This window comes from Cheilinus undulatus, linkage group 9 (assembly GCF_018320785.1).
Source record: "Cheilinus undulatus linkage group 9, ASM1832078v1, whole genome shotgun sequence".
NCBI classification, from domain to species: Eukaryota; Metazoa; Chordata; class Actinopteri; order Labriformes; family Labridae; genus Cheilinus; species Cheilinus undulatus.
In genome coordinates, this window is record NC_054873.1 from 18,436,842 (window position 1) to 18,461,839 (window position 24,998).

A 24,998-nucleotide genomic window follows, 5' to 3' on the forward strand; every position below is an offset into this window, starting at 1 on the left:
GGCTGCTCTTTAGAGAGAGCGAGGCTGAGCTCACCCATGAATCATGCCAACAGTCACGCTTGTTCTCTGTCTACTGTAGGCCAGAGGGGAGTGGGACAGACGTTTTCTAGGACCCCCATTCTCCTGGAGGCGTGGGCGTTAGGTGGTTAACTTCACCCCGCAGGGGTAACAGAGAGGTTGTGACCTTGTTTTTTCCTGTTTCTGCGGGTGGCCCAGACAGCAGTCACCCTGGGGCAGTGATGGTGGCTGTGGTGTTATTGGTCACTCTAGCATGAGTGGGGCTAAAGCACTGCATAGAGATTTGGGGCTGAATTCTCCACATCCTGTCTTGATTTGTTTTATGGTTCTAAAGATTATCTTGTCAGGTTTTCCTCTGGTGTGAGCTATGCAGAGATGCTGCTTGGATGAATTCTAGGCGTGCATGCTCGCGTTTGCAACTAGATATTCTGTTGTGTAGGAGGAAAGCTGGATTGTCACTTGAACGAAACAGCAGCCTTAACTTAAGAGAGCTAACTGAAACTACAACTACTACACTAAAACCATCAAAAAGGCCTTTTTTTTTTTTTTAAACTGCTGCTCCTATGGGTTTTTTTTTTTACTTGCCCGGTGAGGTGGGAAGGCAAGCCCCCAGTGGGCTGTCAGCTCTGCTACTGAATATCTTACCCAGCAGCGGCTGGTGGGGAATTGGACTCTTGAAGGGCTGCTGCTGGTGTGTGCTGGGGACAGCAATTGAGGCGCTTCATATGATGTGATACAACGTATTGGCACTAGTGTGTTTTGTATAGGGCTGGGCGATTAATCGCAACTTAGGTTAAATCTTAATATGGCCTGCTGCAATTTTCAAATTGCAGAAGTTGCAATATTTCTTCAACTTCAATGTGTCAAAATACCAGTTTTTCTGCAGTGACAGAGATTTTATGCACATTATGCAAACATTCAAGTGTCATTTTTTTATAATGGTTTCCAAAATTCCTCCTTTTTTGTGTTTTTTGTATGCCTTTTTAATCAAAATGAATGACACAAAAATAATAATGCCCTTAAACAAAGCAAATGACATCACATTTGCAATACGAACAAAAATATTTAGCTCATTCTATCTAAAACTGATGAAGCCTTGCATTACTTCATGAATATCATACCCCAGGTAGTCAGCCTCACCTCCCCCACCCCAGCCGCCTCCTCTATAGTTTAAAGCTTGTTGCACCCCATATTCAGATTCATGCTACCATCTATTAATTGCTTTGGAAATAATTCAATTTTTTTCAATACAAATGGTCTTATTTATGGAATTATTTATTGCTTGAATTTGTTGAAAATACATAAGATTAACCCAAGAATAATCATATATGAAATTGCCATATTTGGGGGGGGGGAATTAGATTATTTTTGCAAATCGTTCAGCCCTAGTTTTGGACTTGTAAAGGACAGACAGAGACTGGGGATGATATGAATTAAAACAAACAAAGATCAGCAGTGAAACTAGTTGGATCAGCACTAAATCCTCTGTATATATTAGATTTGATTCGATTTGATTAGATAAATACTTTATTGATCCCAATCCCCTACCAATCAAACTTAACATAAACACAGTTTTGAGAGTCCACAGTCTGATTATTGGTGAATGGAGTTCGTTTTCTTTAGATATAGAGTTTGGTTTTGTATTATTAATCTACATCAAGTGGTTCCCAACCTTTTTTTCCCCTCTGAGCCAGGTCTTTGGCGGTCTTTGGAGCAATGAACAATTTATACCTAGCCTGTTGACTGTAGCTGCAGAAAAACAGGAAGTGATGCCATATGTTCACTTTGTCAGCAGCACCGATGTCTCAGTGTTAATTGGCTAGTAATTAGAATTAAATTAATTTAGTCAATAAGATAGTGTTGTGAGTGGGACATTAAGTGAGACCATGAAGAGTAAAACAAAGCCAGAGGGAAAGACACCTCACAGCAGAGCCAAAGCAGTACACTTTTTAATTGATTGATTTTAGTGGAGAGCAATGAAAAAAATGTCATTACAGATAATCCACCACATGCCTAACATGGGCTCAGATAATCGGCTAGGTTGATAATCAGTCAGCCCCTTATTATGAATACTTGGATACTATTTGTAGCACACTATTTTTCTGCAGTGCTGAATTTAATTGAAAAATCCTTTTCTTTACATTTTTACATTTGAACAAAATTACAAAATCAAATCATGAACAAATTCCAATGTAAACCCAGCATTTTGTATTGATTTCATGGTGCATCCGTGTATCCCTACTTGAATTTTTTCAAAGTTTAAAAATCTGTTACACTGACAACCCTAAGTGGGACAATTGCACAGACTCCTGCAGCGATGGCGGCGTGGGGAGCTCTAGTCTGGCATTGAGGGGGCTGCCGCAGGGGGTTGGTGGTACTTCACAGCAGGAACTCTGGCCTTGCCCTTTTAGCAGCCCTCTGTTCTCCATCATGAGCACAGTCACTGTTGGCTGGCGGCTGCAGCAGGAAATGACAGAATCCATATGAAGCAATGGTGTGGTGTCACTACTGCAGCATCTATAATGCCTCCACCCCCTCCTCCTTTGCAGTTTCCCCTGCAACAAGCTCCTGCAGACTGCTGCAGGAAAACAGAGGTAGAAAATGTAATTTATCTTACAGCTTCAGGTATAAAGGTTTGTCTGTGAGGTGAGAGACATGTTAAGATGAGTATTGATGGCTGTAATGTAGGCGTAGTCAGGAGAAAGGGGGAGGGGTTGCTATAGGTTGTGAGATGGAGTGAGACGGGAATCAGCATGCATGCAGCCTCCTGCCGTGCTTTGCATTTCCAGCATGGAAAAAGCAGCAGGGTTGCCATGGAAACAAATCCTGAATCTGTGCAGGGCTCGGACCCCTCCACTTCAACCCCACATTTCCTCTCCCCTCTCTCTCTCTCTCGTCTCCTCTCTCTCTCTCTCTCTCTCTCTCTCTCTCTCTCTCTCTCTCTCTCTCTCTCTCTCTCCCTCCTCCTCCCCCATGGCCACCTCCCAGCAGCTCTGGAGCTCAGACCTCAGACCGGCCTACTTATGGGAGCAGGGATAAGGCTCTGTGCAGGGATCATGTCCAAAGCTCCACACTCGATCCCAGAGCAGGAACTTGGGCCAGCGAATACTGTGCACAGTAGACACACACTTCCCCTCCTCTGTAATGGTTTCATTGAATTTCCATGGAACATTCAGAAAGTGATTTGTGTCCAGCGTCTGCAGGATTGTAGGTCATATACCGGTTATTTATAAGATGTTAATGTGCCCCCTCATGTCCCCTTCATACACAGTCATAAATAAAGAGGAGATTCTTGATATTACCATGGAAACGGGAAAGAGATTGACTGCAAAAGCCAGCACTGTATGGACTGTTGGTTAATCTCTGAATAATCCTGATTATTGCTTACTTCATGATTGTAAACACATGAGTAGTGATTTTTTTTGTTCAGGGACTCAGATTTAAAATATGTTAATTTTGACTAATCTTCCTATTTTTTTACAGTTAAATGTTCAGAAAAAAACAAACATGAAGCCAAAGGTGATGCATTTTAATCCATAGCACAAATATTGTGAATTGATTTGCAATGCTATAAAACGTAAAAGCAGCACTTGTAATCAGAATCTGAATGCTACATCCTCTTAAAATATTCAGAATTTTAATTTACCAAAAAACAAACACATGCTTGTACTTCTTCCATGTTGTATTCTGGAGGGATCAATAGACGACTGTGGCTCCCATCTTTAATTTAATGCAGCGATGACTAAATCACCAGTCTTTTTTTTATTGGTTGCTTGTCTCCTTCAGGGCACCTGTCAAAAGCAGAGATTGAATAGTTTTCCAAAGAGTTACGAGTGCACTTTTTCTATCCAGGGCAGGCGTTACAGGCTGTGTGTGAGGCTGCAGTCAGGAAGTGACCGACTTCTTTTGGGCCCGCTGGAGCAGATGTGTCACGAAGCGGACTGATGTGAAGCTGTTTTGACAGTCCAGTTGATGTTCTGCCTCATCTCAGCTCCTGGTATAATTAGATTGATTGCTGCTTGACTTGGAGCACAGGAGGAAAGTCTGTGCTAATGTGGGATGAAAGATTTGCGAGCCCAGATAGGGGAAAAATAGATCCTCTAATAAAAAGACCGTAGGATAGTACCCTGTCCCGTGTCCTGATGAGTAAGTTTGCCCTATTTGTCAAAGAGAAGTAGATGCTGTATTTGTGTAGTTACACAAGTTTAAAGCAGTGAAGATAAGAGACTGTTAGCCAGAATCAAACATGAAGATAAGCTTTATCTCTATCTAGACATGTGGTAAAATTAACTGAGTATTTAAGATCAAGCTTTTTACTTTCTTTACTGCTTTCTGAATACATACTATTCTTGTGCAGTTAAATCCCACATGACCTGCTGTTTGATATTTCGCCTTGCACTGTCCCAGTTTGCTTTGGCCCTCAGCCCGCTGCAGACGGTGGCTGCTGTCCGATGTGTAGAGGGAACGGGGCCAGGTTCGCTGACTCTTCAAACTCTGTAGAAACTTTTTAAACCAAAACTTGCAGTTTATTCAACAGCTGCATGGCCTATTTCCCACCCCAGATACGTTATCTTTATGGACTATTTCTGTGAATAAGCTGAGGAGTTGCTGTTTACATGGATTTTACCTTTTATAATTACACAAAATAATCTAACGTTTCTCTTAGTATAAACAGGAAATGCCATAAATAATTAGTTCAGACAGAAATCCAGACTCAGTGCAGGCTGTTTTCAGTTGCACTTTTCCTTAACATATACAGACAGTAACACTGTTGAACATGTAAAATAGCTGATTTTGTGACTTTGTCTGACTCGACAGATAATTTTCCCTGTATTTTCTTTCCTCAGGCCTGCAATTCTGGAAAGATACGCAGGGCCCCTATTCTCTGGGGCTGTGAGGCTGCTCTTATGGTTACATGGGTGCAGAAATGAAAAGAAAAAAGCTTCAGCAATGCACACACAGCTCAGTCATGCAGTGCAGAGCAGGCAAAAGGTACACAAATGCAACCTCAGTATGTGTAACAGCTCCTCTGCCACAGTCTGAAGGTTGCACAAGGAGAGAGATTAATTCCTAAAAGCCCTTAAATTTAGAAGATAAACCCTTTGTTTGCTGCTGCTTAGCCTCCTACTTCCTTTAGCTGTTACTGAATTATATATTCCTAATAAGGACTATGAGATTTGAACTCTGTCGCTTCATCAGGGTTCCCACACGTCCTGGAAAATCAGGCAAACAGTTGGCTGATATTCCTGTCAAAGGAAAAAACATGGAAAAATAGAGATAAAGCAAATGTTTAGGAAAAGCTTGCGTTTACCTGGAGAATTATTTAAACATGAACATAATGTCTCCTGTTTTTGAGAACTCTGACATTAAATTGTCATCTGAAGATGCTTAATTAAGTTACAGATCCCATCAAACAGTGGTAAATGGTAGTTAATGGACAGCAGTATTGGGACCAGACGATGTACAAGCGGTAGTGCAAGACCTGCAGAATTGTACTTTCGAAAACCAGGTCACATGCATTTAATATATGAGCAGGAACTTTTCTATTTTTATTATAAGGTACAATAATGTTGTTGGACCTTTATTTTTTAAAGTAGTGATGGAGAACATAACAGCCCCAAAGATTTTTAGCTAAAATGTCTCACCCGCACTCTTGTGTCTGGCTATGGTATAGGGATTGATCATACTTTTAGAAGCTAAAAATGGCATACATTTGAAATAAAATAAAATATTTTTTTAAGTATGTTAATTAGACCAAAATGTATTTTAATTGAAGTTTATTTGAAAGTCTAGCCCCCAAAGAATCCATCAAGGAAAATCCTGGCCCTTGTACAAATGTAGCTGAAGATCCTTGACTCACACTTTCAGATGCTGTCCTTGCTGGGTGGTTAACTTTCTGAAGGTAATTATTAATCTGGGTGATCCAATCAGATGTAATGCAGGATTTAAGTGTTCTATATACACAAACAGTACACAAACTTTTGCTCTGTGCTCTGTCTGTTTTATCTATTTTCAGTCACATCCCTTCAGCTAACATAGTATTATGTGTGTCTCCATGTACTGTGTGAAAGACTGTTTTGAGTATGAGTAGTATAGCACTGAGGTGAGTAAGTTGTTGTGTGTCAGGGCAGAATTCAGTTTATGACTGATATCAGGGAGACAAAGGCTGTCAGTGGTGCAGTGTTGATGGGCTGTGAGCCCTGAGGAGCTTCGCCACTCATGTTTATTCATGTCTGGCTGGCTTTAGTCATCATCATCGCAGACAGACTCATGTCCTGATCTGCAGAAGTTGCAGAGTCATGACCTCCACATTTAGGCCACAGAGAGAAGCTGCTTGTAATCTTCCTCTGCCAAACATTCCCAAACATCTTCTGTCTTGATTTGACATCTTTTCTCCTCTTGTCACGCAAATTCTCCCCCACTCTCTCCCGTACACACACACATATGCTGCCTGTAGCTCTCACAGTCAGTGGCTCTCATCCACACAGAAAATGCTGCTGGAATGTGTGATGTGGACTCGCTGTGGCCCAGGCTAGTCCTGCTCCATTCAGCAGCAAATCCCCCCGGTTTAGGATTTGCTTTTACAGTCCTGTGTGCCAGCGACCGTACTCTAAACTCACCGTAAGAATCTCTCACCAGCTTGTCATGTTTTCCCAGCCGGAGGAATGTGAAGTAATGTGCCTGAATGAGCTGAGTCATAATTAACGTCACAGTGCTGATTGGTGCGTTCTTTGTTCACAGTCAGACACCCGATGATCCAACAGCGTCTTTGATTTCAGCTTCCTGATTGTGAAACCCTGCTGCAGGCGGAAGAGTTGTATTCTTATGAATGAAAAGAAGTTAACAGCACAGATATTATCAGTGAAATGTCAAGGCATGCATAAACAAGACAGCTGATGGATAGCGGAAGTATTCAGCTGGAACTTGAACATGCGGTATCTGTTTTTCTTCTTATTTTACACTGAATACAACTCTAATCTGAAGTGTTTAATCTGTCGTCCTCAGGCCTCCCCTTCCTGAGAGCTCCATGGAGAAAATGAAGCGGTTCAAACGGCGTCTCTCTCAGACGCTACGAGGCAGCCACACCATTGATGAGTCGCTGTCAGAGCTGGCTGAACAGATGACCATCGAGGAGAACGGCCTGAAGGACAGTGGTGAGTTAAAATGTTGACACTAAGGGAGAAGCTGTCAGACTCTTAAATTTACACGATCATAAACGTGTTAACAAAAAATACAAGTGTAGAGGTCTCTCTGAATTATTAAAATTTAATGTAACACAAACAAAACTCACTACCAACAACCTGATTTCAACTCAGTTATTGTAGGCTTTTTCTGACTCCTAAAAGTGGTCCATTTTTCAGCCTTGAGGAAGCATTTACCTCTATAAAGATATTCTAAAAATGCCACATGTTTGTCAGCCATGATCCATTAGCTTAGTGGTTGTCTCAAGCCCTGTGTACTCTTCGATATTCCGCTGATTCAGTCATAAATTTTCTCACACTTGGAAGTTGAGGTGACTTTCATTCTGATAGCATGTCATTTGTCAGGGGGACGAGAAAGCTGACCACAACTGGAACAGCTGCTCCAAACTGGCTGGATTTCTGACATGTTTGATATTTTGGTTGTACAACAACACACACCCGCACAGTGAGAGCAAAGCCCCAAGCAGAATCCCCAACTTTTTGGAATTTTTTCCTTGAGAACTGTTGGACAGCATCTTAAATCACCATAAAACCAGCAGGATTGACTTTTTGATGGGTCCTCCTTATAAACTGAAATATGCCCACCTGCAGACCTCCAGCTGAAACTTGATATTAGCCTTTAGTTCTGTTTGCTGGTGATTAGGGATGCACCGATCCACCTTTTCTGGTCTCGATACCGATTCCAATACCTGGGCTTTGGATATCGACCGATACCGATACTGATCGGATACCAATGTTAAAAGAATAACCTGCATGCCCTACTGTAAGATAAGACTGGTAATTGTTTAAAAGGCAAAAAATGAGTACATATAGATAACTGAAGTTGATATCTATTTAAACTATAGAGTGTTTAAATGTTTACCAGCAGTTTGGTAAAAACAATGCCTCAGAACTTACAGAAATTACAATTAAATTGTATACTTTTATACTCTGTAGACTGGTAATGTAGCAAAAAACAAAGAAAGTGCATCAGAGGTAACACTCCAGTACAAAACTGTATTACACAAGTGTTTTTAACCACATACTGTAAACAAAGTGACAATTCTGTGAGAAAATAGTGCAAACAACCTTGTAAAAAAGGCTTAGAGCTGGTTGCCTAGATCGACACCACGGATCAGCCCTTTCCCACCTATACCCGGTCCAGCTTTAAGGGGCTGGATCAGGCCGATACCAGGATTGGTATCGGTGCATCCCTACTGGTGATGCTGTTCATGTGTGTGCGTGAGAGAGATGTCCGGATGGGTTTTGTAGCTGTTTATAGCTATTTGAAGCATGAAAATGAGAAAATAGATCTGGCTTTAACCTCTGTGTGGGAGACTTTCAAAAGAAACTTTATTGACATTTGTTACAGTCTGTCCTGACCTAACTCATACAGTGTAAGCACTTGCCATGTGTGTACAGTTGCACAGCGTGAGCTTACATTCCAGCACATCTGTTATAGAGTCTGATTGAAACCACTCAGTATATTATCGGCTGTACCTATCAGTTTGATATCATAAGATGAATCAGGTTATAACAAGCTATGTCGCACATCAGTAAAAACCCTGCTTTGTTACATTTTTTCCCCTAAATGCACTGATTCCTCTGTGTTTTTAACAACTTTCAAGAAAATCTTATTTCTCATAACCTACATTTAACATCTGTATGTATTTTCCACATCTCTTATTCCAGTACTAAAACATAATTTCTTTCTTCAGACAGTACTATTGGGCACCGGATTACCCTGAGGGATAGATTGTACCCCTGATGTGCTGAGTTTTCAGTCCTCAAAGCTGTTCCGGGTTCATATCTTTCTACATGTCTTCCCTCACTCCATCCCACCCCACATCCCCAAATTTCCTTTTCCCTCTCTACTGTTCTACCAAAGACACAACATGACTCTAAACAAATAAGGCATTCGAGGTCACTACTTAAAACTAAACTAAAACTAAACTTAAGGTGTTCACACCTTTAAAAAGGCTGTCATGCATTAATAATATGTTTGTTCCTCTGATATCAGTTTGAGAATGACTTTTTAAACTTCCTTGCAAGTATCTACTGTATGCCAGACTCTTGGCATCAACATTTAGCAAAGACACAGGTCTGTAGGAGGAGTGTTGCAAGGAGTTTTGTTGCTATTTAGAAGTATTGTTATAGATACTTGAGTTAATGTGTGTGGTAAAAAACTTTATCCCAGTTTTTAAGATTTTCTTTAAAGAACTGTACTGAGAAACCATCCAGACCTATGGCTTTGTCGTTTTGACTTAATTGATGTTAATATTTCCTCTTGGTTTAATGGAGAGTCCATTTCCACAGTAGCATCAGGATCTTATGTGGGGATCTCTAGATTGTCAACAATCAATGTGTTACTGGTGGTGTTTGTTGAAGAATCGGAGCAGTTAAGCGATGAATAAAAGGTTCTAAGTGCTATTTAAGTCTTTTTTGAAGCCTGCGGGATATTAAAAAATGTGCAATAATAATGTTTAGTGTTTTGATAATGATATGAAGTTTCATGAATGAATTCTGCATTAATCCAAAAAGCAAAAATCTTTTTCAACACTAAAGTGGCACTAGATAATCTCAAGGTAGCTTACTATTTATTCTACTGCGATAAGGGGCAGAGGTAGAGTTGGAGTCCTGATTCTAAAGGTCTAATCAATAAGGCCTTAGCAAGTATAATTTAAGATTACAATATGAATATATAATGTTTGGGGTTTTTTTTACCATTCATAAAGCACTACATGTAAAGGTTCTTCACAGATGATGTCAGCCACACTGGAGAATCAGATTGAAGGGGGGAGAAGTGATCAGGCAAAAAGAAATAAATAAAAACTCGCAAAGAAACGGCAGCTGGCACGAATGTAAAAGCCTCCATCTGAAGCCTGGATGAGCGGATTGACCCAGCACTTGTGTATTCATCATGTTTGGTTCAGTACAGTTTTGCCATGGTATAGCTCATTAAACCCTTATCTTACATGTTTCCTCAGCTGATGTTCGTCCAGTCTTGCTTGTCATGATATGAAATCCCTCTCTTTTAATAGATCAAGATCATTTGGCTCAGATCAGTAGAGCTGTTTTTTTGAGCTCCAAAACGGCTCTTCATTTGGCAACAGTTTGGCTTTTTAAATGTGGACAAATAACAGCAATGGATGGAGGAAAGAAAACACTCAAATGGGAACTAGCTACAGTGGCATTAAAGAACAGGCTCATTTGTTAATGCCACATCATTGCTCTGGCTCTTTCCCCCCACAAGTGTTATCTGGTTGATAGAGTATCACTCGTCAAGACTTGTCCCCTTGCATGTGGTTAGTCGATGCTTGACACAGGAGGTCTGCAGGAATTTTTGATATTGATTGCCTCCACATCAGGTAAATCTGTTAAACTGTGTGTGTGTGTGTGTGTGCATCATCGGGATCACATGATTGCAAACAACCTATAGGTCCTTTAAATGCTCTGAAATGCTGTATTTACAGTCAATCTACAGTTCTCATTTGCTGTTTGACTCCTGATACATAAAAGGGAAAAAAGAAGAATGTTCTGTCAAGTTAAGCTCAGTTATGTACTGTATCTCAGCGTCACACTGAAGTATAGTAGATGAATCAGACACTGTGACCTTTGTCATCACCATTAGCAACCAGGATTGCTGTCAGAACTTGTACAGAAAGTGACTCAGTGGTTTAATCAAACTCATTGCTGATGAGTAAAATTTTCAGCATGTTTACGTAACAAAGTGCACTGCTAAAATGAGATTTAGTATTTGGATTTTAATGGATTTACACAACACTTTTATCCAAATCTAAATTTTCTCTAACACTGACCCAGAAGGATTAGCATGCTGTTAGCTTTGAAATATGACAGAAACCTCATAGTTAAATTTTCCCACTGAAATGCACCTTGGAAGCTGTAGTTAACTTTTCTAACTGAATCTTTAATGTTGAATCTGCCTGATATGGCTCTTTTATTTATATGATAGTGGTTTGACATGCTGTTGTCATGTTACATCATGGATTTGGAAGGTTGAGACCTTTGAGGTGCCAAAATAACAGAATGGTTACACGGTGGCTCATCTCTGCTGATATTAACAAAATCTGCCGCAAGGGAGGGACAGGAAGGGAGCATGCCTTGGTGTGCTACAGCATCGTTTCCATGGTGCCCAGGATCTGGAAACATGCTAGAGTTTCCATGACATCGCCACGGCAACTTGGATGACTTGGTGAAACCATTTCCCCCTCTTTTTTTCATCCTTCAGCTCTTCTTCTTCTTCAGTTTGGCTGCGCTGACCCTTCCCAACAAGCTTCTTTCAGGCTTGTCCTCAGTTTTCCCCTCTCGTCTTTTGTCTAAATGAGATTTTTTTTCCCCCCACTCCTTCAATCAATCAGATCGTCCAAGTCCGCTCCGCCTCACCCCATCCTCCCCCTTCGCCCTCTGAGAACTAACTGGGCTTTGTAAAGAGCTTTTTGTGTTGTGATTAACACCAGGTTTGGCCAGAGTGTTCTGTGCTTGCTGAGTAGGGACACAGAATCATGTTGTGTTTGTGAGTGAGCCCTGCGTGAGTGAGGGGATTTCAGCAGCCTCTGTAACAGTAAGTAGGGGAGAGAGGAGACAGAATGGAGTAGCAACATGAGATGTGATCTGACCCCAGTGATTGGGGAAAAGCATTCTGGTCCTGATCTGATTATATAACAGTTATAACCCAGGCCAGAGGCAGCAGCAGCTGCACAGAGATAAGGGACAAGTGACAGAAGGACCTGGATACTTCATGGGTCTGTTCGTCTGTTTTGATACGAAATCGAGGAAGAAACAAAAAAAACACAAAATTACAGGGTTCCTGTAGATCCTTGAAAAGTATTAAAAGGTCTTAAGTTGGGACTTTAAGGCCATAAAAAGTCTTTTTCTAAATTGTGAGAGGTCTTACATTTTAGAGGGCACTTCGACTGTGATGTGTCTTTCTCCAATCTTTATTTCTAGCTACATTTATCTGATTGTTTTGCCTATATGCTTTTAATGTATGTTATGATTAATATTACTGTGTTTTATATTGATAGAGAAGAAGCATTAAATGGGCCAGAAATATTCAAATTTGTTTTTTTTAACCAAAAATGTATCATATCAATTGACATTTCATCCAGTGTACTATGAAATTTCACACCTCTTATTTTTGACCCTTTGGAACACAAAAAGTGGTAGTAAATTTTCCCAGTACAGGTCTTTGAAGGTCTTAAAAATCTTAGATTTGATTCTTGAAAGTGTGAAGGAACCCTGAAATTAAAACAAAAAGTATAACCCTACCCCATGCCCTAAACCTAACCTTAACACCTAACACTAACCCCAAAGTTCATGTTCAAACTTTTGAATTCAACTACATCAGTTTTGAGGTCCTTGCTGATAAATTTGTTTTAGCCCAGTACTCCCACAATATTCTGAATCAGCACTGAAAAGTCTGCCTGAATCCTGTGAGCTTAATTTTGGCATTAAGACTTCAGTCTAAAAATGCACACTGTGTTGGTTGACCCTGGAAACTGGAAGCCCAACCAATCTGACAGCAATGGGAGGTGGTCAAAGTGGTGACGTGGTTTGTTTCCTCTCAGAGCTCACGAATCTTGTTAAACATTCATTTTACACTTAAACAGTATAGCACGAGGCATGACGCAACAGCTACATGTTTTATTTTCTGCCTCACATTGGTCCAGGTTAAAGATACATCAGCCAGAAAAGTTGCCGTGTTTTTCAGTTTGATAATCAGGCCCAGCGGTTGATGACATAAAGTCAGAGGTGCATTTATCTAATCGTGTGTAGGACGGTTTTCTGTGCAGTCTGAGTGAAGGAGGGAACATTCAGTCAGATGTTACATGGCCTAAAACAAGAGCTTTTAAAGACGAACGAAAACACAGTGACTGAAACAGTACATTGTGTTACATAAGCCCTTACACACATGCACTCCTGAAAATTTTTAGCAAATTTCAGCCAAGCATATCAAATGCTTTAGTTGCTCTTGTACAGGTCTTTTACAGCAGGATATTTTATCCCTGACAAACTGGATCAGGGGTCTTTGGAGGCCAGAAATGATATAAACTTTCACTCTGAACCTGGGAGTGTTATCAGGCCCTGTGTGATTAATGTGTTCAAACCAAACATGGCATCCTTATGTTAGCAATAGTTCCATCTTTTTTAGCAATTAATTCCATAAATATTTACACTTTGTTGCTAATGTGAGGAGGATACCACTTTAATAGTTAATAGCGATCCAATGAGAAGGTAAATTTCCAACACTACAAAAAAATGTTGAGCTACACAAAAAATGTGTTCAGTATTAAACATTTCTGTGTTGATTTTAACTCCAAAAGTACAATTTCAACTCAACTCTGAGTGGATGGCCTTTAGGGTTGGAGTTATTTAGATGTTACCGGTTGTGCGCTGTTCACTGCTGGGATTTCTTTGCTCATGTTTCTAATTGATTGTTGTCAGTGTTTGATGCTTTTGCGCCATGATTGAAGTTATCCACTTTGTTAGCAAGTTTCTGCCTATGGAAATGAGTATGCAGAAGTACAAGCAATTGGCTGTCCTTCAAGGGCGCAGCCTGGCTGAGAGATTATTACTTTGCTTCATTACTACCACAGGATACTCCTCTGTGCCCGGGGTATTCAACAGGAAGAGGCAAGCTCTGCAAAGTATGAAAATTGTATTGCGATGTGCCAAGTATTGATGATGTAGACATTTTCAATTTACACCCTAAAAGAAAGGAAATAATGAGAGATGGAGGGACAGCAGTTGCGTGTGGTAGAGCAGGGATGTCCACACAGAAACTTATAAGGATGGTGGAACCAGTTTTATGTAAATTAATTTTATGATATTAAAGTTAGTAATATTTAGTCCAATTTAGGTTAAAATGTGCCTTGTGATTGGATATGCTAAAATGGCTAGTTAATGGCTAACCAGGCAACTTGCCAATCATTTCAAGGATCAGATCAGATTTCAGGGGCTACCACTGTCTCTCAAGATTAGAATGATGCTCCATTTACCAAAGAATTTACAGTGTTGTCTCAGTTTAGTCACAAAGAATGGACATCAATAAATCCTGCAGTCAAAATGTTTGTTTACAGATTCAGCACCACTTAGTGCTGATGTACACTACAGTCAAGCACAAGCTTAATGACCTAATATGGGCCGTTTTCATTTTATTTTAAGAATTTGCTCGGGGTCAAATCAAATGGGCCAAGGAGTTTAGACATTCCTCTGGTAGGGTGTATAGTACCATCCTCTCTTATTCTCTCCTTTGCCTCTCCTGTCACCATCCTCTTTCACCTGAAAGCCTTAGTCGTTGTATCAAATAGTACCAGGATGGGCTGGCTGGCTTCTTTTTAGCTGGAGGCTGGTGTGTGAACGAGTGTCTGACAAGCATGTATGTGAATGAACATCGACCTGCTGCCAAATTACATTACATTGTGCTGAAAGCTTTCTCATTGTTGAACTTTACCGTACAAGCAGATCCACTTTCAAACTACTTTTTCAAGGTGGAAAAGTTGCATGTTGCTGCTGTCAAGAGATAGCTGTCCTAACAGCTATGCATGTGATACTGGCTCAATCTCAGCCTAGTATCTACACTAAACCTATCTCCTCTGTTGAACCTTTGACCCCTCTTCAAGAGAGTTCCATTGATTATTATATTGATTATACACAAAAAGGTCACAAACCCATTTTTTTTATTTAAGGCATTATTTACTCTGTAATTTTTGCCTTTTTTTTTTTTTCTCCTTATCCTCTCTCTTTTTCCGAAAAACTCCCTGACAGTTTCACTCTGTCTGATCTCCCTGCCTGCCACCATAAACAGCTTCTCTGGGCTCCTTTTTCTCCACACGTTCACAGTATGAGCTTAAGTCAGTGCGGTTCTTCACATAATAAATCTTTTACCTCTGTCAGCCCCATTCTCGCCCTGGGACAATTGCTCCTCTGTTGGGTGGTCGCAGAGCTTTCACTCAAGCCAAAACACACTGCTGAGACCGCAAGACATTACACTAACACACAAGACTGTCTCACTTTTCTACTCCAGTACAGGCTATTTACAGTGTACCAGTTCCACTGGAAAAGACCACTGTGGGACTCAGCGCTGTTCACAGTGAGGTAACCCTTGTTTCAGTGGGAGAGTGCAGGAATGTGATTTTCTGGAAAACCAAAGCGCATTAAGATTAGACTCAACCTAATCACTTTGGTTTTTATGAAGTTTTTTCTTTTAAAGCCAGGATAAGTACTGTTGTTTATCTCAGCAGTACTAAAAATAGGATCATATCACCAACTCTTCCTATTTTCACAAATATATAGCACAGTTCAGTACCATAAACTCTTAATTTAAAGCATACACACAATCTTTTGTTATCAGATCATTCTTTAGCTCTTTGCTTTTATCGTGTTAGCGCCTGTGTTTCATTATTGTTGGTACAGGTCTTCATAAGCAAACCCCTTTCTTTTTCCCACTTTCACTCTGTGTCATTGCTTCAAGTTCACAGAAAAAAACAACTTTTCTAGTTCAAGTCCATTTATGGAAACCCACATGCTTTAAGTGGAACAGTGCCTGTTTAGCATGCAACTCTCTGTTGTTCTATATTACAGCAGTTAAATGATGTTACATGCCATTCTGTGCATCGGTAGATTAAGAGATAAAACCTCTTATATAACAGTGATTATTTTATCACTTCTGTGTTATGCTATGTAACCACTAATGTGTAGTTGCACAGCACAAAGCTTTTAGTCTCTCAGTCAGCCTGAAGTACTCGCGCCGCACCATTATGATAAAAAAGACTAGACCTTAATTGAACTACTTTTTAGATGATACTCTGAAGGTAGTATTGTAGATCTGTGTTTAAAATGACAAAAACCTACGCTTAGGAACACAAGCATATAATAATATAAAATTATCTACTGGGCGCTGGTGGCCTAGTGCTTGTTTTTGTTGTTCTTAAGATAGGCAGCCCAGGTTCAGGTCTGGCCTGCTCTCTCCCTCCCCAGCTTCTAACTCTGTATGCTGTCCTGTCTCTGGAGGCCCCCCTAGAAAAAGCTCTTTAAAAACAGGTTGGATACAGTTTGTAAAAGAATATTCCACACTTTAATTCAGCAACAAAATGTGCTTTTTACTTTGAGGATTTTCCCAGAAATTAATTTTGATATTTTCAGTTTATTTGTCGTTAACATATTGAGGGACTTGTAGTTTCTACAAATAATTTACACCTCAACATCAAGTAAGATCCTCAAGTTCACTGACTTGTTTGGTGTTGATAAAGGGCCAAGTTATGCTAGAAACTGACTTTTTTATTGAAGGTTGAAGTTAGTACAGTGTCAAAGGTGCGCTCACTTGACACCAAGCATGCTTAACTCCATAAATCCTGTTTATTTGACCAGTGTGAATGATCTATACCAGAGGTTCTCAAATGGTGTGGCTTGACACTCTGGTGTACCTTGAGTCAAGTTTAGGTGTGCCTTGGGAATTTGTACAACCATGCATGATTACTGTGACTATAAAAATGAGAAAATCTTCTGAGAAAACTAACATTTGTTGGATACTTTGGAGTAAAAACGGCCTATAACAGCTTCACAAAGTTTGGGATTTGCTAAAACAGATTGCATAATCAACAGCTGTGAGTAAGGAGAATTTGATTGAAATATATGCCGCAGGAATACAAATTTTAGCATGAATTTGTGTAATTCAGTTGTTCCCAACCTTACGTCCTTACTAAATCTGTACATCGACTAAATGCTACAATTTTGCATTGATATGAAGATGGTGTACCCTGAGGTTTTGGCTTGATCTCAGGTGTGCCTTGGGCAAGAAATGTTTGAAAACCGCTGATCTATACTGTGCTCCAGCAAGGAAGGATGAAGGTGGGCTTTGGCATCAAGGTTATTGTAGTTAACTAAAACTAACTAAATAACTAAAACTAAAATGTAAAAATAATTTGAGTTAACTGAAACTAAATAAAAACTGAGCTTTAAAAAAACGAATTAAAACTAAATTCTGTGCTTAGAGAACTAACTAATATCAAATCAAATTAAAGACAAAATCTTCTTGGTTTTAGTCTTTGACAGCAGTGTAATGACTGACATGTATGCCCAAGCCTGGAGAGAGTAAAATCCCCTGATTTGATTGGAGAAGACTTCACACAATGGTTGTTTTTGGTATCAAGTTGTTTACACACATCAAAATTGAATACATGAAATGAAAAGTGGTGAGCCCTTTTGGGTCTTGCTTCCAACAGGTATCCAATATTGGCAAAAAGACACAGTCATTTTACACAATGTTTCAGGGCATAACTGACCAAAGACTCAAAACAAACTACAAAGTAAGTGAAGTTACTGTCATGCTGTCTGTGTATTATTCCATTGTGACATTATGAAGCCGTATGTCTTACAACTGTGTGTCATTTTCTGATGTGATGACAAGTCTGTGCTCTGCAAAGTGAGCGAAGGCTAGCAGAGTCTGACGAGGGGGTACAAGTGGGGATGATAGAAATTTGGTACGAACATGGTCCAGGTACCCACATATCCGATACCTACTGGACTGAATTACATCACAGATATTGGCGCTTCTTTTCAGTACCCTGCCAGCCCTCCACCTTCCAAATTAAAGGGATGAAATGCATTTTGTAATTTTTGTGCACTCGTTTTATTTCAGTATAACGTTTTGTTGTCACCTTCTCTGCTTGCTTGTTCCTACCAAGGACACTGCCACACTGACTCATTTACTTTACTGTATGTCTTTGATGTAATATCACTCCATTTTGCTTAAGCTTCTTACATAAAGAAATTACACCCGTTTCCTATACTTAAATTGTCTATTGGCATATTTTAATATATTTCTCTGAATCATTTATGAATAACAGCTTTTATTCGGCTGCTGGTTTTAAACACACTGTTTTCTCTTATCAATTCAGTCATAGATTTGGCACCCGCACTGTTTACAGCATATCATTCTAGCACTGGTACTGGAAAAAACTCAAACCATACCCAACCGTAGGTGCAAGCAAGAGTTGCTTCGATCTTTTAAAATTTTTGTTTATTCTTACACATTAAAAGCCTGCATCAGAAAGATGTATGCACATATTGCCAATATGAAAAAAGAAAACACAGGGTCCAATGAAAGTGGCAAACTCAAAAGCTGCTTTATATTGGTTTGTTAGATATTATCCTATTGACAGATTTTTTCAATACACATCCTTGGAAGATGGCATCTTTGTGTTATAAGATTTAGTGTCTCTGGTGGCAGTAACCTTCAATCAGTAGTATCAAATGTTATGCTTCTAAACATGTATACTGGTAATTCTATTAAGGCTTTTTTTGACGTCATCATCTAAACATGATGTTGTTTTTTCTTCCACAGAGCCCATAGTGAGGAATGGCCGTCCTCCATCAGCACACAGTGTCCACTCCTTCCTCCACCAGTACACAGGCTCCTTTAAGAAGCCGCCACTGAGACGGCCTCAGAGCGTCATCGGGGGAGGCCTGGGCTCACTCATGGTCATGCCTCGCAACGGCAGTCGCCTTGGTGAGACACAAACACATGCATACAGGCTCCATTTACGTGGACTTGAGCTTTCTGGTCATCTGACTACTCAAAGCACTTTTAAATCGCAGTTTACACCAGTGTTAATTTCGTCGACTAAAACTATGACTAAAATGTTTGTCGACAGCCTTTTTTTCCAAGGCAAAAACTAGACTAAGACTAACAGAAATATATCTGTGATGACTAAAGCAGACAAAAAGTAAGTTTAGTTTTTGTCAAGATTATTAAAACTAGACTGAAATGTAATTTAGTTTTTGTTGGACATTCAAAATCTTTGATATCCCCCCCCCGGGGTAAATCTGTCAAAAAACAATGCATCTGTATCTATTCTGCCTGTCAGTTGTAGAGAGCAGGGACCCCAGGTTTGGCAGGGTGCATAGAACACAGTACCATGATTTGGTATCAGATTTAGGCAAGAGAATAAATGCTTGGACTAAAAATAAAGACTAAAATGTGATGAGTTTTTATGTACTAAAACTAGTACAAAAATGTTTTTAAGTTTTCTTTGACTAAAACTAGACTTAAACTAAAAAGGATAGAAATAACTAAAATGTGATTAAAACTAAAATGGTTTCATTTAAAGACTAAAATTAAAAACATCTGCCAAAATTAGAATGGTTCACACTTACACTTCCATACCCATTCACACCATGTTCACACACTGATAGTGAAGGCTTCTGTGTAGTGTCCATAAGCAGTAGTAGCTAATCCCATTCATTCACATTAATGTCTTGCCAAGGACACACTAACATTTGACTGGCTGGGGATCAAACCCCCAAACTTTCTGTTTAGGACCAGCCAACACTGCCACTGATCCACATCCGCTCCAGTTATAACATCTGATTTTATGTTTGCTGTGAAACAAAACAGAAGTTTAATGCGGGAAGATCTTTCATATCCGTGCATCAAATATGTCCAGACAAGATACTCGTGCCTTAAAGAAACGATTAAGCAAGGAGCTTTACATCACAGTAGTGCCACTGTGCCTTCCACTGGTTAGTGACCTGCCCCTCTGTGGGCACAGAAACCCAAACAGTACCAAACCAACCAATAAAATTGCTCCAAAAAATAAAATGAATTCTCCTCTCAAATGAACTTACACAAACAGTGACCTGTATTGTTTTAAAAAAAATTCTGCTTGAGGCAAATATTAGTGCAGACACACAGAAGTATCAGCACAATTAGTCCACGCTTAAATTCAGTCACGCCATTAGCCAGTCCTTAATGAAATGAGAGCTGATAATTTTGGAAACTTCCAGCAAATCTGCCACTTGGATGGATGGACTTTATTGATCTCAGCATGGATAAAGTTGCACTTTATTGTCACAATAATATAACATAATAATAAATACACAGGAAGTAAACTGAAAAAGGAGAAGAATTACAGATGCATCCAGAAAGGTAACATAACAGTTAAATATGTCTGAAACTTGAACATACCCTTTTAGGAAGGAAAATGTGTGAATCAGTGGTCTTATATGTTGGTATTGATATTTTAAAGTTTAATGTTCATATTTAATTTATGGTTTAATATTGCATTTTCTCCAGACTTAAAAGCCTGCAGGAAAGGGGCATAGTCCTTTCCTCCTGTTTTGCTGTAAGAAATTAAAGTGTGATGTATGCGATTGTCTCATAAGGCCCTGTGGCAATAAAACAAATAAGCCCTATCAGTCGCACTTATTAAACCTTTTGAACAACTCGTGCAGATTCTGCTCACTGCAGTCAGATGCTCAGTAAGAACAGAGGAGCGTGTTAAAATGTCAGAGTGTTTTTCTTTCCTATTGAAGTCATCAGCCCAGCCCTGCTTTTCCACAGACCTCCATCTGTCAAACACAAACCCCTCATCCTCCTTTTCTTTCGCTGTTTTTGTTTCTCTCTCAACTCCAGATATCGTCCATGAGAACCTGAAGATGGGCTCGGACGGGGAGAGTGACCAGGCGTCTGGGACTTCCTCTGATGAGGTGCAGTCACCCACGGGAGTTTGTCTGAGGAACAGAGGGAACAGACGTATCTCTGCTGAGGTGGGATTGTGTTTCTCTTAACTTTTAAACCTTTATCGCTGTTATATAGCCTTTCGTTTTTTTAAATGGAAGGATTTGTTGCAGGATATGAGTCACTGGCTGCTGTAAGAGGTTTTGACATTTGAATATGTTTCTGTTATGAATCATAAAATATTAATTCAACACGAGGTCAGCCCTCACAGACCTGGTTCAGCCTCCACTTTGCTGTTGGAGGTATTTTTTAGGAAGATGAAAATTTGACTGTAAATCCCTGTTATTCTGCAGTAATTTGGCAATTTTTATGTTTTTAGCTTGATGTATTCTTCTGCACTAAATCTACACCATAGGTCCACATAGCCCTGAACTTTCTCAAGGCATCTACAGGGGCACAGATGGCCTTGTGGTTAGGCTGCACCCCATGTACGCAGGCAGCCCGGGTTCAAGTCCTGCTTGCGCCTCCTTTCCCTTATGTCTCTCCCCATTCTCTCATCCTTTTTTTTCGATTTTATCTACAGTCCTCCGTAAATAAATTCATAAAAAGCCCCAAAATTTAAAAAAAGGCATCTACAAGTTTGAACAACGCATACTACAAGCCCTGTGATTGGTTTGCTTGACATCATGGGGGGGGTCCAATCATGGCCTGAAGAATGTTTGCACTCTGGTGTGAGAGAAATGGCTGAAAACAAGCACTAATTTGTCAGACCCACTTGGTAACATCTGAAAATATCCTAGGTGCATTTCCTCATTCATACCTCTTACCCTTACCCCTGAAGTGGGTTCCGTCTGATAGTTGATAGATTTCAGTTTTAGCCAATGAGAGTGCTTCCACCGGCTCTGCTCTGTCATGTCTCTCCTTGGTCAAGGCTCCAGCAGCCCGGAGCTCTCAGCAGCAAATACGCAGAACTTGGGGTTTTGCTGGATGCCAGACCACTGCGCATCAATCTAGCATGGAGAAGATCAAGCAAGACAGGAAGTTTTGCCAAAATTGAATTAAATATCTGGTTAGATTTCAGAATAAAATATTCTTATGTTGATGTCGGACAGATGCCAGATTGTATTTCACTTTACCATGTCATCAAAACTTCATAGTGGGGTGTAGCCAAGGCTGAAGTCAACGGGTCAGAGGGACAAGAAGAAGAATTCTTCACATCGGGATAAAGTGCGCACCATTATATACTCAAAAGTGGGAAGTTTTAAAGCAAAAATCTTACATAGAGCCCCTTTAAACTGATTAAGCGTACTTATTTATAAGGAGCAGAAATATTCAAATGAAAGGACAATGAGACAAATCCAAACTTGTCATGTCCAATCACTTTTCTAACACCTACAGTTCGAAACAATAGCTCCATGTGTGTTTGTTATGTTTTTATAGTACCTCAGCAGTATCTTGTAACACAAGCAGGTATGATTCTGTAATTACCGTGTGAAATCCTCATTTTCATGGGTCATTCAGTCTGGGGGGCTGCTCTATGCGTTGCACTGAAAACGCAGTCAGTTGGCGCTGATGGATGGCAGGGCATGCAGTCAAACTGCAGCACATTTGTCATAGACCAGAGGTGGAAGTTTTGCCAAAAAGTGCAGAACATTTCCCTGTCCTCTGTCTCAGCTGATACTGCTTCTCGGTATTTATCAGCTCAACATAATAGAACAGTTTCACTTGCCTTGGTGTCCTGTATACAAACGCTAAGGGAAAGTGGCTGGACTGGAGAGTGGCGATATACAGTAACAAGCATAGAAATCACACCTGTGACTAGTGATTTGGTGGAGTATTGTAATGCGATGCAGATACACTAGTGCAAAGATTTGATGCAGAGGTGTAGACCAGGCGTTCCAGCTTCAAATGCGCTCTTGTATTGTGACATGAGAGCTCAGACGTGCTCAGCTGTCCACATAATCTGAGCAGGACTCACACACACAGTGACTCCACATACTTTAATGCTGAACATACTTTGGAAATCTGTTTCACAAAGGCTTCACAGTTGCCACCAGTGCCACCCACCCAACCCCCTCACTTACATACTTCTCCCTCTTCTCATGCACGTCCACATGAACACACACTGAGTCAGTAAGGGGCAGATTTTGACATTCCTCTTACGGTTACATAATGTCAACACATTATGGAAAGACTTCTCACTGTGATTATCATTATTTTTTTGTCCGTTTCAAAGCAAGATTAATATTTCCCCACAGGCGTTGTTTGAATTATTTGAATTTGATTTTACACACACTTAATAAAGTGCAGCCTTATTATCTCCATCTCATTAATTTCAAACATTAAAGAAAAAAGAAAGCCACTGAAGATAATATTGCCACAGCTCCCAACACAACACTGAAAGAAATGTAGATCAGATCAAGATTAAAGTTTTGATCCTGATCATACTTGGAGACGTGAAGAGAGAAGAGAACCCCACTGCTTATCTTCAGATAACACAGAGAAACTGCTTCGTGGGTTCTCTGACATTTCCATAAATGTAGTAAATTTGTACATTCCCACAGTATTTAAAAGGAGTCATATGGATAAAATGATCCCTAATTGATGCTTCTAAGCTTATTATCTCATTTCTACCTAAGGCAGCCCACAAAGGTATGATTTTATCAGAAAGTTTGGAAATTGTATTTCTAAATATTTTCAAGGAATATAAACATTCATTTACTGTCATGCATCAGTACTTCGACCTTTCATGACACCCAAAAAGCTAGACAACAGAATAATACAATAAAACTAGAACTATTGCCTATTGGTTGTATGCCTCCACTTGATATTTGCTGGGCAGTGATGGGTGAAGGAGAAGGCTGGTGGGTGGTTTCTGTGAAAGTGTGATTCACATAAATCATATTAGCAAGGGAGAACCAAGAGGTCCGACGGTGACCTTTTGACTTTTAACCTCCATAATTTAATCCGTTTATCCTTGAGTCAGAGTGGAAATCCGTGCAAAGTTTGAAGAAAATCCCTCAAAGCATCCTTGTGATATTGTGCTAATAAGCAAGGGACAAACATGAGCCATAATGACCTTGACCTTTGACCTATAACCTCTGAAGTCTAATCGGATCACGCTTAATGCAGAGGAGACATTCATGCAAAGTTTGGAGAAAATCACTCAATTCTTGAGATTTCTATTTAAAAAATGCCTCAAGCCTCCAGAATCGCCAGGGTGGATGCGTAATAAAAGCATAATATATTTTTACAAGGAGAAATGGCTATAAAATAGTGACTGTAACAGTAAGAATAAATTCAACAAGTATCACAAATCAGCCTGTCTCTGCCTAGTTGCTGCACTGTACGGGAGAGAGAGGGGGAAACCCCTGTTAATATAACCACTAACTGGTGCTGTGCTGGTCAGTGGAGCTGTGTGGACATATCAGGGCGATGTTTAAAGTAGATGCTACTGTGTTAAAATCTGCAGAATATTATCAGCTTGATGTTTTTATCAGTAGATAATAGCTCAAAAGTTAATCATTGGTATTGCTGGATATTAGGGGTGTGATGAGGCACTCAGGTCACGAGACAAGGTGAGATTTAGGCTCATGAGAGACAGGACAAGATTTTACACTTTTTAACTTTGATAACAGAATATATTGCTAGATTTTTTTTCTAGTGGTAAATTTTTAGGTCAGTTTAGCACTTCATACAAACACCCGCAAATGTGCGTCACACTCGCATTACTGTACGTCCTATTGCGATAATTGTAATGAAAACAAAGATAAAAGAAGCAGTTTGAAAAGTCTAAGCTATCTTTATATTTTGAAAAAAAAAAACTTTTTAAATGTGAGTAAAACAGACTGAAATTTTAAAAGCTGCATTAATTTAATCAAACTATTTCTTGTCCTCTATGAAGGAAATTAAACAGTCACAGTAACTACATGTCAATGATATGTTTGCTATATAATGCAGGAAATTTTTTGCCTGAAATTGTTTTGTGGTCATTGAATGTGGGTCTTTTTATGTGGTCTGACAGCGTTGGACACAAGTGTACGAAGCGCTCTATGGTGGAGTTTGTTCTTTTAAGTTTAACGCTGTGGTGTGTAACGTGCTGTTACGCTACTCTCGTTAAATTTCTGATTGATGAGATAGGAACAGGGAAAGGTTAAAGCTGCAGCAGGAGAGGAGCAAAAGTTAAAGGAAGTAATGCACATCATTACTTTGCGAGCCGTCTCTGCATGCCTTTATGCACTGATTAAACACTCTGTTCTTCTCACTGTAACTATGCACAGGTACCACTGTCATCCTCAGCAGTGATTCAGACAGGTGAG

At 39.9% G+C, this 24,998-nt stretch overlaps 1 protein-coding gene across 3 annotated transcripts in view; it reads left to right on the top strand.

Annotated features, from left to right (window-relative positions):
• Nucleotides 1-24,998, top strand: part of LOC121514640 (cyclin-dependent kinase 17-like) — a 65,850-nt gene that overhangs the window by 17,479 nt on the left and 23,373 nt on the right. For all 3 annotated transcript variants that reach the window (XM_041794852.1, XM_041794851.1, XM_041794849.1), the window contains 3 exons: nt 7,024-7,172; nt 18,565-18,729; nt 20,635-20,768. In XM_041794852.1, the coding sequence (XP_041650786.1) occupies nt 7,046-7,172; nt 18,565-18,729; nt 20,635-20,768 (426 nt within the window). In that variant the 5' untranslated portion in view covers nt 7,024-7,045. The remainder of the gene's footprint in view (nt 1-7,023; nt 7,173-18,564; nt 18,730-20,634; nt 20,769-24,998) is intronic.